This window comes from Pongo pygmaeus, chromosome 19 (assembly GCF_028885625.2).
Source record: "Pongo pygmaeus isolate AG05252 chromosome 19, NHGRI_mPonPyg2-v2.0_pri, whole genome shotgun sequence".
In the NCBI taxonomy this organism is placed as follows: Eukaryota; Metazoa; Chordata; class Mammalia; order Primates; family Hominidae; genus Pongo; species Pongo pygmaeus.
Window position 1 is genome coordinate 81,321,667 of NC_072392.2, and position 12,549 is coordinate 81,334,215.

Genomic DNA, 12,549 nt, shown 5'->3' on the forward strand with positions numbered 1-12,549 from the left:
TTGCCTGGGTCTGTCTTTTTTAACATGCCATATTTTCATTCTGCATTTGGAGAAAATAGGTTACCAATAGAAACTTTTGCTGGGCTGCTTTTATTTCGTTATTAACTATCATGAAGTGTTTATGTAAAACACTTGTTTACAGAGATTTTTATAAATGGATTTTAATATTCAAAATCTAATTTTCGTTTCAAACCCAAGTATCAAATTCAGACTGTAGAAATGATGTACACGTTAGTTTTTCATGAAAATAGGAAATGATATTACCACATAATCGAGATGTTGTGGTTTTCAACAATGTTTATTTAGAATAAAAACCATAAACTTTACTTAAGGGGAAAAAAATCCCTTTCACAATGCATTGTGCACTTTTTAGTCACCTCGCAAGAGCCTTTCTTGGGCACAGAGAAGACTGAGATGTAACATGTAATTAAGTAGTCAGGTATTCCATTCATTTGGGGTGATTTTGGGAATTTTACATTTTACTCACTAAAGGATCACCTAGAGAGAGCCAAGAAAAGGGTCCTTGAGCCCATGCAGCCATTAAACTTTCAATGGCCCCTAGGCCAGACATCATTTGCAGAGCCGCCTTCTCATCCTTACTGGCCTTACTCTCAAGTCATTCAACTCATTCCTTTTCACAGAGACTGCTCTAATTAGCCTTCTAAACTAATCTCCCTGCCTTTAGATCAGGGGTCATTTCCCACTGGCCAAATCTAGGTCACTCCTAGTTTTTGTGGGGCCCATAATCTAAGAATGGTTTTTATATTTGTAAATGGTTAAAAAAATAAAAGGATAATAATATTTTGTGACATATAAACTATATGAAATTAAAATTTTAGTGTCCATAAAGAAAATTGTATTAGAGCAGAACCACATGTGTTTGTTCATCCAGTATCGAAAACCACCACCCTAGTCTCTACACTACTATAAGGGGTATCTTTTTAAAATGCAAATTATTCTAGGTAAGTGTGTTTAAAGATTTTTTAAAAAAGCATTAAGCAGGTCAGGGTTCTTAGTTGTTTCTCACAACGTAATTTCTATGACAGCACATGCAGGTTAACATTGTGCCTCACTATAGGTGAGTTAAAAATGTTTCCATCTCAAGTAGTTGATTTGATAAGAGTAATTCATATATCAATGTCATGAGCATTGACCTTTTCACTAAAAAGAAAATGTGTCATATTTTCACACTGTAAGCATTTAGAAAGAACTACTTTTACTTACTTCTTTTCTTGTTAGAGCAGCTTTTTTCTTGAATTCCTTGTAAAGCATGTATACCTAAGCTTGCTGGGATAGATTTCATAGATGTGGGGAATAGATGGATGATAGGGACTTTAGTTACCTAAGCATGGGTATACAGAATGTCAGGTGCTAAATTTTCTTAATAGAGTGTAGAATTTTTTTTTTTTAAAGAGTCAAGTTCTCTCCTTGTCACCCAATTGGAGTGCAGTGGTGTGATCATAGCATAGCTCATTGTAACCTCGAATTCCTGGCCTCAAGCGATCCTCCCACCTTGGGCTCCCAAAGTGCTGGGATTACAAGCGTGAATCATTTTGCCCAGCCCTAGAATTTCTTAAATAATGGTATTCATTAGAAAGGAGCAGTAATATAGACCTGGAGAGGGAGAGTTATAGGGTTGGCAGTGTACCAGAATTCCTACTGAGGTACTTTATTTTGGTTGTGGCCAGTTCATTGTCAAGAGAAGCTCTCTTTTAGTAGAATGAATAGACAGACCAAACATGGCTTTTGGGAAAAACATTTTTTTTTCTTTAGAGAATATATCTTTTGATTTTATATTGGAAGCACATAGGAAGATTATATTGTAAGACTAAGTCCTCATAACCTGCTTTGTTAGAATGCCTCTATTCTGTAAAGGAATAATTGCTATAGTTACTGATTAGTGCTTTTTTAACATCGTTTTTATGAGAAAAGAATAAAATGGGAACATGAATTGAACTCAAAATATTTAATAAATTTGGATAGAAATTAGTATCAGAGAGATGTATTGAGTCAGACATCCTTGGGTTAAAATCCAGTTTCACTTTTACTGGTTTTGTCATTGGATTTCAGTTAGTCACCATGAGTTTCAGTGTTCTCAGCTGTGAAATAGGTCTTTACTTCATAGGGCTTTGATGAACTGTGTAAAATACCTGGCAGAGAGTACATAGTAATTATTGGCTGCCTTTCTCTCTGTTCTTAAATACATTTTAGAAAGAAGAGAAAAATTGAGGATTTTTGGACATATTGAATATTAATTCACAAGAGAGTGAGGTAGAAGGAATCCTAGAGGGTTTAAAACTTAGAAATTAAATTCGAGTTGGCCCAGTTGAAATACTGAGCCTTATTGAAAAGAATCCATAAAATTTATAGACTTCTTTACTTAGAATTTGAAGTACAGTTAAGAAGGATTGTAAATGTTCACATTTCCTTAAAAGGACAAAATTAAAGAATTTAAGTTTTAATTTCAACAGAGGCAGATCAGCCATTCAGAGATGATAATCCATGAGTAGATTTTTGCTTTAATTTTTTAAAATAATATCAAAGAAAAATTTCTCATATTTGTCTTTCAGATAACACCTTATTTTGTCAACATGTCTATTTTTATTCAAATGTAACATATAGTAACAGCAGAACTAAAATAATATTTAAACTGATTTATATTTAAAAAGTATTTTCATACTGGAAGAAAAAATATGGTTGCCTATCACTTTGAGTATCTTTCTATGTGATAAGTTATTTTACAAATCTGACTAATTAAATTAGTGGAGTGTTTTACTAGATTACTGTGGACTAAGAGATATGAATATTTCCTGGCAGTGTACTTATTATTTTGTATTGTCATCGTATATTTGGAATCGATTGATTAAATGCTACTGTACTTGCTAGTTTAACAGCCCTCTACAAAATAGAGAATAGTTGATATATGTACATGAATTGGATTTAATTATTGCTAGGCCTTACATATAATAAATATACTTAAAAGGAAGCTTTATATCAATAATGAATTAAAAAACAGACCATCTGTTTAAAAAGCAATAGATGTTAATACACGAGCTCTATTACAAAGAATAAACCATAGAATAAGTAGATGACAGAGCAAGAATACTCTTTATTAACCCTGCTTGCAGCTACTACCCGTTTTCCCTGTCAAGTGAAAAATAAGAAGTGATTGTATGAAAGAAAGAAGAAAGGAAATTGTTGAGGCCTTAATGCATTTTTCATCTGATTAAAGTCATAACAAATTTATAGGTGTATAGACCACTATGTTAAAGATTTTGCTTGGTTTAGTTTCATATTTTATATTATACTTTACATTCTTAACGTATTAATTTCTGTTTTACTGTGCCTATTTTAATGAATTTATGATGCATAATTGTTCTGTTTCTGTATAACAAAATTGAGGCAATTATTTACAATAAAGTAAAATTTGTTTTAGCTTTTCTTAAAGTGCATGAGGGAATATACTGTTTTGGTTATTTCTTAAAAGAAGATGTATATGATGAAATGGATTTGTTTCTATATAATTTTAAAAATCATGGTAAAATAAACTCAAGATTTATTTGGTTTTTTAGCTTTTATTGATTTCTTTTATAGGTTTATTGATTTTTATCTTATAAAACGTACGCATGTAATTCTTATTGTAGTAAAACAGTACTAGGGATTATTTGATGTACTGTTATACTTTAGACAGAAAAAGCAGCTGTAATTAATTTAAAAGATTGTTTTAAATCAGGCCTTGTTAACTGGAATTCTGTGACTGAACTTTGGTGTTGATAACTTTCCTTCATTATATGCAAAGTAGAGTATATACATATGGGGGAGGGGAAAAACACCTACACTTTCTTAAGACTTCAAGAGGGGAGTGTAAACCCACAAAAATAAGGGTAAGAACCATTGGTTTATATAAGAAAAATCCTCAAATATTTTAATGATCCGGATTATAGGAAATACAAATAAATGATCGATATAGTAGTTTTAAATGTAGATAATGTCAGAGACACTGTTATGTCAATCTCATTATCTATTTGCTTATGCTCTTTTTAATTTTATGCAGATGGAGGGAGCGAGGAACCACCGGATCGAAGACAGTCAAGTGTAGACTCTCGCCAAAGCCGCTCTGGGCAAGGTAAATTTTCATCAAGTTGATTATTAAATTCCAAAAAATAGTGATAGATATTTCTTTCTAGTACTTAATTTGGAAACTAGGATATTGCCATGGTATAGTTTAGATATTCTAGTTTCTCATTTAGAATTTAAATGATATGATGTAAAAATCTATATATTATTTATTCAAGATATATGAAAATTAAATATCGTCTAGTGCCTGTTTTTTTAAATGATGTTAACGTTTAAGCAGTTTTGAAGCATTATGGTATATATCTGGATATCACTTTTGGAATGTAACCAAAAGTGAATTTTCAACAACAACATTTGTTGGAGTATCATCACACACTGGCTTTTTAAATGTCATCAATATAATATTTGTTGTCTTAGCTGTCTCAGAAGAAATGTTTTTTGTTGGTAATTGCTGTATTAGGATCTTCCTACTTATTTTCCTTTTCTATTCAAAATTTATTATCACAGGCCTTTGATTAATTTTTGAAGGGACAACTTCAAAACTAGGTAAAAACATTCTGAGTCAGTGAAATACCCAGTTAGACCTTTTCTAACTTATCTAACATTGCATGACCACCAGCTCTGTATTCCTTTTTCTTTATAGTACTTACCACCTTCCTATTTATTCTGTTTATTTTCTCTGTTCAAAACTAGAATGGATGTTTCGTGATAGCAGTGATTTTTATGCTTTGTTCACTGCTGTATCCTTAAGTGCCAATAATAAGTACATAGTATATAGTAGTCACTAAATAAATGGTGAATGAATGATCTCAAAGAGAATGAGTTGAGAACCCAAAATGATGAATAGATTATAAAATTTCAGACAATCATTTAATGAGTTTGGTTTTCAAAGAATCTTTAATAGCATAAAATAAAATAAAGCTAAGATTTACAAATGTTCCGGTTTTAATCCTGTAAAAGCTTCAGATTTATTTATTCTATAATCGTGTCCCTCTTTTTCTTCAACTTTGTTTGCTCTTCCCAGTTTTTAGAGCTGTACTATTTTTATAAAATTGTTTGTTGCAGATTAAAAAGAGGAATGAGTTGAAAATTTTAACTTATGCTAATACTTAATCATACTTCAGTAATAAGCATGTATTATGACTATGTCTGGAATTTATCTTATTCACTCTTATTTTCCCTGTAAACATATTTTGATACAAAAATGAGATTATGTAAAACTCTAAAAATAAAATTAGTACAAATTACTACTAAAATTGTAATTATTAAATGTCTTAAATTTTATTAAATATCAAATATAGATGTTTGAAATTGCTTATCTAATTTACTCTGAGCTTCGTCAGTTAAAATATTTTTCAAATCAGTGAGCGTAATTGAATTTTACTAACAAAGCTAAAACTTCAAACAACAAAACCAGGGATTTCTGTGATCCAGAGGACAACTACCTGATCTCAATTTGAAGTCACCAGGAATTGTATCATTGTTAGAGTTAATTGATAGTAAAAGCATGTTTCTTAACTTTTTAGAGATTTTATTTGTAATATCTCTTTATTCAAAAGAAATATATATATTTTTTGATATGGAATCTTGCTTTGTCGCCTAGGCTGGAGTGCAGAGTGCAATGGCTTGATCTTGGCTCACTGCAACCTCCGCCTCCCAGGTTCAAGCGATTCTCCTGCCTCAGCCTCCTGAGTAGATGGGATTACAGGCCCGGCTTTTTTTGTATTTTTAGTGGAGATGAGGTTTCACCATATTGGCTGAGCTGGTCTCGGAACTTCTGACCTCAAGTGATCCATCACCTCAGCCTCCCAAAGTGCTAGGATTACAGGTGTGAGCCTCCACGCCTGGCCAGAAAGAAAATTTTAAAAAACTATCTATAGTGAGTTGAAATGAATGAGAAATAGTATTAGGAGTAAAAGATAGGATGAGTATGAAACGTTTGTTACCTCGAGAAACCCACTGAAAGATCAGTAAAAAAGGATTGGAAGGAGAAAATATCAACACAGTTTTAGAAACTGGAGAGTATATGAATAATTGAAAACTGAACTCCAACAGTAGAGGAAATCAACAAAACAACCTCAAGAGGTCTCAAAAAGCTTGAGAATGACAGTGTGTGGAAATGGAGATGCAGTGACAATTGGTTGAAAGTCAGATGAAGAAGCATTGGGTTTCTGGAACTTCCTCCCCAAAACCACCTAACCAGTCAGCTGGGCAAATGCTGAACTCCTCACCCCTAACCAAAAGCAAAATTTATCCTTAGGATTGGGGAAAACCAGAAACACTGTAGCCTGGGAGACACCAGGCATAGTTGAGGGCAGAAGTCCCATGCTAAAAATGGGAGAATTGGACCTTAGATATCTCTCTCCTGTTTTCTCCTACTGGGTTCCCAGAATACTGGCAGTTAGACCTTCAGATTTCAGGCAGGAGGTTGGAAAAAAAAAGTCTTTTCTGGAGAATCTTACCAAAAAAAGGAAGATAAAAGAAGAAAGAGGAAATTTAGTCATCAGAGATTCCTGAAATAAACAGGCCAGTTAGCTTACTCCATGTATCAAAGCTCCAAATCAGCTTTTCAGTCCCCTGCCCTTAAATATGAGCAGCTAACAAAGATGAGTAGATATTTGAAGAAACTCTCTAAATGTATGAAAGATAGAAATTAAATGGAATAAAACAACTTGGAGAGACATACATTTTTGCAGAGGAAAATTATAGAACTATTATTCCCAGAAATAAGAGAAAATAACCATGAAACAAGAAAGAAGTACATAAAAGAGTGATATTATGACTTTAAAAAAGGCTCTTAGGCATTGAAATTCTGATAGTAAAAACCAAAAGCTCTGTAGAATTATCAGAGGCTAATGTGCTGAAAGAAACTCTGAAAAAATAGAGCAAAAGGACAAAAATAAGAAACGAAGGAGGAGTGTTAAGAAAAATCACAGGATCAGTCCAGGAATTTCATTATTCAAATAATAGTTGTGAAAAGAAACACCAGAGAAAATGGAAAAGAAATCATCAAGATGATTCAAGATAATTTTCTTAACTGAAGAGCATAAAGTTTCCTGATTGAAAAGGCTCAGTCTGTGCTTAGTACAATGGATGAAAATAGATCCAAACTAAGGCACATTGTAGTGAAATTTGAAATCACTGGGGCCAAACAGATCGTTCATGCTTCTGAGGGGTGGGAGGGAATGAGTTGGCTTTGCACTTCTCAGTCATAGCACTGGAAACTGAAAAATAAAGCAGCATCTTCAATATTCTGAAGGAAAATAATTTTCAATTCTCTGAATTCCATGTGCATTGATACTATTCAAATATAATAATAGAATTAGATATATACATTTTCAAAAACAATCTGCCTGTCTTATACACTTTCTAAGGAATCTGTTGGAGGATGTGATCCATCAAAATGAAAAAGTCAGCCAAATGAAAGAAATGAATTACAAGAGACAGGAAAGTCAATAAAGCAGAAAGATCCTTCAGAATGGCAATAAAAAGAAGGGGATAGAGGGCCAGCAGTTCAGATTGGAGTGGGTTAGAAGCCTCCAGAAGAGTCGTCTTCAGGAAAATGAGATTGGTAGAAACCTGATGCAATTAATTGTCTTTAGAGAAGTTTTAGACAACTGATGAGAGTCGCAAGGTTGAATTGGTGATAAATACATAAAATAGTAAGCAAAAGAAAGTTCTGAACTACAGGGAAAATAAATAATGTGTAAGAAAGGAGATGTTAGAATAATGTCGTCAGTTCTTTAGCAGAATCCAGAGTAGTTGATGTCCAAGCCAGTCACCTCCAGTAGAAAACGTGATCAGTTTACTTAATTATGTGGTACAAATAGTTTCATTATTTATTTGATTTGGACTATTATGATAGGAAGCAATGCTCTAAAGGAGGGCAGGTCTGACCTGTGACTTTGTTTTTGTATGGTTGGTGTATTTGATTTGCTAAGAATTTAAATTATTTTTGCATCTATATTCACATGGAATATTGACTTTTCATTTTCTTGTTTTCTAATGTCTTTATCTGGTTTTAGTATCAGAATAATGCTGGCCTCATAGAATAAGTTGGAAGTTTCAACTTCAGTTTCCTCCTCTTCAGTTTCCTAAGCTACATCGTGTAGAATTGATATTATTTCATCCTTAACTGTTTGATACAATTTCTTAGAAGCTAATTGGGCTTGGAATTTTATTTGCTGGAAGGTTTTTAAATGTGAATTCAAGTTGTTTAATAAATATAGGACTATTCAAATTATGTGTTTCTTCTTGAGAAACATTTTAATATCTGCATAATCTGTAGTGATGTAAGCATTCTCATTTCTGATACTGGTAATTTGGGTATTCTTTCTCATTGTGCTGATCATTTTGGACAAAGATTTGTCAGTTTTATACATCTCAGTGAATCAGTTTTGTATTTGGTTTCTGTATTGCTTTCCTGTCTTCTGTGTCATTGATTTATACTTTGTCCTTTATTATTTTCTTTCTTCTGCCTGCTTTGGGTTTAACTTTATCTTTTTCTTGTTTCTTAAGGTAGAAGCTGGGGTCATTGATATGAAAGCTTTCTCTTGTAATATAGGAATTTAGTGTTAAAAATTTCTGTTTACTGCTTTAGTTAGTTACAGAGATTCTGATAAGTAGTATTTTCATTTAGTTCAAAAATACCCTTTTGATTTTTTCTTTGACCCATGTGTTATTTAGAAGTGTGTTGATGTAGTTCCCAAACATTTGGAAGTTTTTCAGATATCTTTCTCTTATTGATTCTTACTTAAATTTCATTGTGATCAGAGGACAAACTTTCTGTAGGTTGAATCATTTTAAATTTGTTAAGACTTGTTTTATGGCCCAGGAAATGATCTATTTTAATAACTGTTCTGTGTGCACTTAAAAAGAATGTGTATTATGCTGTTTTAGAGTGGAAGCTTCTATAAATGTCAACCTGGTCACGTTGATTGATAGTGTTATTTAAGTCTTCTATATTCTTGCCGATTTTCTTTCTACTTGGTCAACAGCAAGGAATATTGAAATCTCAGGCTATAAGTGTGGATTTGTCTATTTATCCTTGCAGTTCTGTCACGTTCCTTGTACCACTGGTCCTCTGATAAGAAAAATTCCTCTTCCTCAGAGATTTATGTGTCTCTTCAGCTATAGCTGCTGGTTGTGAGATGGGCTTGCTTAGGGACAGGGCTGGATGAGAAAGGTAAAAGAAGAAAAAGCCAGGGGATTTCCTCCATTCACTCAGTCCCATATAGAGGCCCTCCATTCCCACTTTCTAACCAGAAAGAGAAGACTTATTTTGTATCCCTTTGTTTTTGTTCCTGGTGTGTAGTTCCAGGATTTGGATTCAGGCTTGGGGTTTGGGGTGCATAAAAAACAGCCGGAAACTCATTGCTGAACTGGTTGTACTTTAAGTTCTAGTTTTCTTCCACAGTTTGCCCACTATTGTTTTCTTTTCTGAGTCTCAGATTGCTGGTTCATCATTCTTTTCCAGGATTTTCAGTTATATTCAGGGGTTTTAGTTGCATTCAGTTAAGGCATAGTGTGCTTACTTCATCTTAACCCAGAACCAGTGCCCTTCCATTTTATTAAAATATAGATAGCACTCAAAATATTTTAAAATTAGTATGCATGAACATCAACCTACCAGGACAGATGCTAGTTCATTCAGAACAAACGCTAGCTGTAGACAGCTGATACCCATATAGGTGCATACTGCCTGATAATCTGCCCTGCCTGATTGTGGATACAGTTTCTATTTGATGTTTCTTCTCCAGTAGCAGCAGAAATATATGTTGTCTGTTGGACTGTGCCAATGTCTTACCCTCTTTGCATGAGGGTCCTTTTCTTTCCTTTGTGTTAACAAGTTCCTTGGCCTCTGATCTGTCTCTCCGGTACAGTGGATTTTGACTCAAACATGCTTATATTCACTGTTCCAGTTTAGGGGCAGAGACCTCCAATGTCTTCTGCTTATTATATGTAGGAGATGGGAGACAGCTCTTGAAATGTGACTGTAAAACTGATTGTGTTAGTTTAACCCCAGTGTGACTGCCTCAGGTTAGGTGGTGGTTTTCTACTTTCCAATAGCATATTATATATAATTGCACTATATTATTATATTTTGTCTTATTTGTCTATTGGGTCTCCATTTTTCCTAGTAATGTAGGAGTTTATTAATAGCAGGATCTTTGCATACAGAACAGTGCTAGTGCCTTGTATTTAGGTTATCAAGTTTGATGAAGGAAACTACAATTCCTGGAATTTGGATTCTGTATTTCAGGAATCTTGAGTTACTTTATTAGAGTTGGTTTTTTTGTTTGTTTGTTTTACTGGCTCAATTTTCTGCGTTAAATGATTTTTTTCATTAGCGATCATATATATGTAAGCAACTTACTTGGTTCTAGACATTAAGTGGGTAGATGAACCAGCATGATATGATTGAAACCCAGTTTTTATTTTCTTTTGCAAAAATAGCATTATGCAAGGCATTGAGTTCTGGTGTACAAGATGTGTACTGGTGTAATGATGTCCACGAAACCAGCTCATGCTGGAAGATGGGAAAATGCGGACGGTGTGGCTTTGCATGATTTCCATTATTTGTAGCCAACTTTATTTGATTAATACATGCTGGTATGTCAATAGAACTAGTATATTAAATTGTTAAATATACTGTATTCTGATCCTCTTTCCTTGCAAATATGTAAAATATTTAGTAGAAATGAGATGTTTATGCTCTTGAAACACACAAATTATTCTTCAGTCTGGAAAGTTACAATGATTTCTTTATTGAACCAACTGTGGTTAATTACATAGAGTGACAAGGAAATTATTTCAATATTCAGTGTATTATTTCTTTATCTCAGTATAAGAATATATCTAGTATACTAGCATTACTAATGAATAAGACTGTTCTGTTTATGTGCCAGGTTGTGAACTAGGTGTTTTCACATAATCCTCATTTAATTCTCAGAATAATGTTGTGAAATCACTATTATTTTCCTATAGGAAATATTAATTTTATATTATATTCTGGCTTTATACTTATCTACATCCCAAGTTTCAAATCAGTATTGTTGGTAGCATGTATTTAGAACCTTTTCATTCTGATATATAAACTATATATTTGTTTGTTGGTGGTTGGATAATATTTGGAAGATTTGAGCTTAAATGATAAATCCCTCTGAAATATCTTTATTGCTTGTTCTGTATTTCTTCAGAAATTTAATTTGTTATAGATTTTTTTAAGTTAAAGCACACTATTTTTATAAAATTAAAGTTGAGATGCCTCTTGGAATACATAGCCCCAAATTGAGGCCAATAGTTCATTATTATTTAGAATGTTAGGGATATGTCTTAGAATGTATTGTTATAGTTTCATTAATTTTTTAAAAAGTTAATTTATACCAAACAATGTAGACATTTAAAAAGGATATGTTAAGGCTTCTTCCTGTTCCACTCTCCTAAAGTAACAAATACCTACATTCAGTTTGTATCTTTCCGTGTTTTCCTCTGAGCTCATACTGGCATATGCAAGGATGCATATGCATATTTAAACCAGTTTGAAGGTTTTTGAAAAACAAAATGCAGTTTTAGTTCTCCCCTTCTCTCTCAGTTAACAGTATAGCATGGCCGTCCCTCCAGGAACATACTTAAATTCTTAATTTCTTAAAATCTGTGTATTGGTTGATAGTCTAAGTAACCCATTATGTATTCCACTATTTCCTCATATATGAGTGTTCAGATTTGCAAAATGATTATGATAATTTGTAATCTTAAGCTCTTGGAATACGTGGCCCCAAGCACATTTTGTATTAGAACATATTAAACAGCCTATTTAGCTTATGATAATTGGCCTAATTAACATTAGAAGCCTTGTAGAAGCTTATTCACCTTTATGAAAGAAAAGGAATAAAAGCATGACAACTAAAAAGTTTGGAAGGCCAGGCACAGTGGCTGACGCCTGTAATCCCAGCACTTTGGGAGGCCCAAGGCGGGTGGATTACGAGGTCAGGAGATCAAGACCATCCTGGCTAACACGGTGAAACCCCATCTCTACTAAAAATACAAAAAAAAAATTAGCTGGGCGTGGTGGCGGGTGCCTGTAGTCCCAGCTACTCGGGAGGCTGAGGCAGGAGAATGGCGTGAACCCGGGAGGTGGAGCTTGCAGTGAGCCAAGATCGTGCCACTGCACTCCAGCCTGGGTGACAGAGTGAGACTCCATCTCAAAAAAAAGAAAAAAAAAAAAGTTCGGAAAAGGTATGAACATCTAGAAAGATTTTATTTTAAAATATTCTTAAGTGAATTTTTCTGGTAAGAGATAAAAGTTATGGAAAAACTTTGTAAGTCTTTTTGAAGGGTCATAGACAGTTGGATAAGAAATTATTAGGAAGTGATCTATTGGTAAAGCCTGGGGAAAATTATTATAGAGTTGATACTTTTTTTGTTTTGTTTCATTTGAAGAGCAGTTGGTTTTAATGTTTATTTCCTAGT

General features: G+C 33.4%; 1 protein-coding gene across 6 annotated transcripts in view; it reads left to right on the top strand.

The window, feature by feature from the left end:
• TANC2 (tetratricopeptide repeat, ankyrin repeat and coiled-coil containing 2) overlaps positions 1-12,549 on the top strand; it is a 487,927-nt gene that overhangs the window by 122,664 nt on the left and 352,714 nt on the right. For all 6 annotated transcript variants that reach the window (XM_063657089.1, XM_054458934.2, XM_063657088.1 and 3 more), the window contains exon 3: positions 4,055-4,126. In XM_063657089.1, coding sequence (XP_063513159.1) covers positions 4,055-4,126 — 72 coding nt within the window. The remainder of the gene's footprint in view (positions 1-4,054; positions 4,127-12,549) is intronic.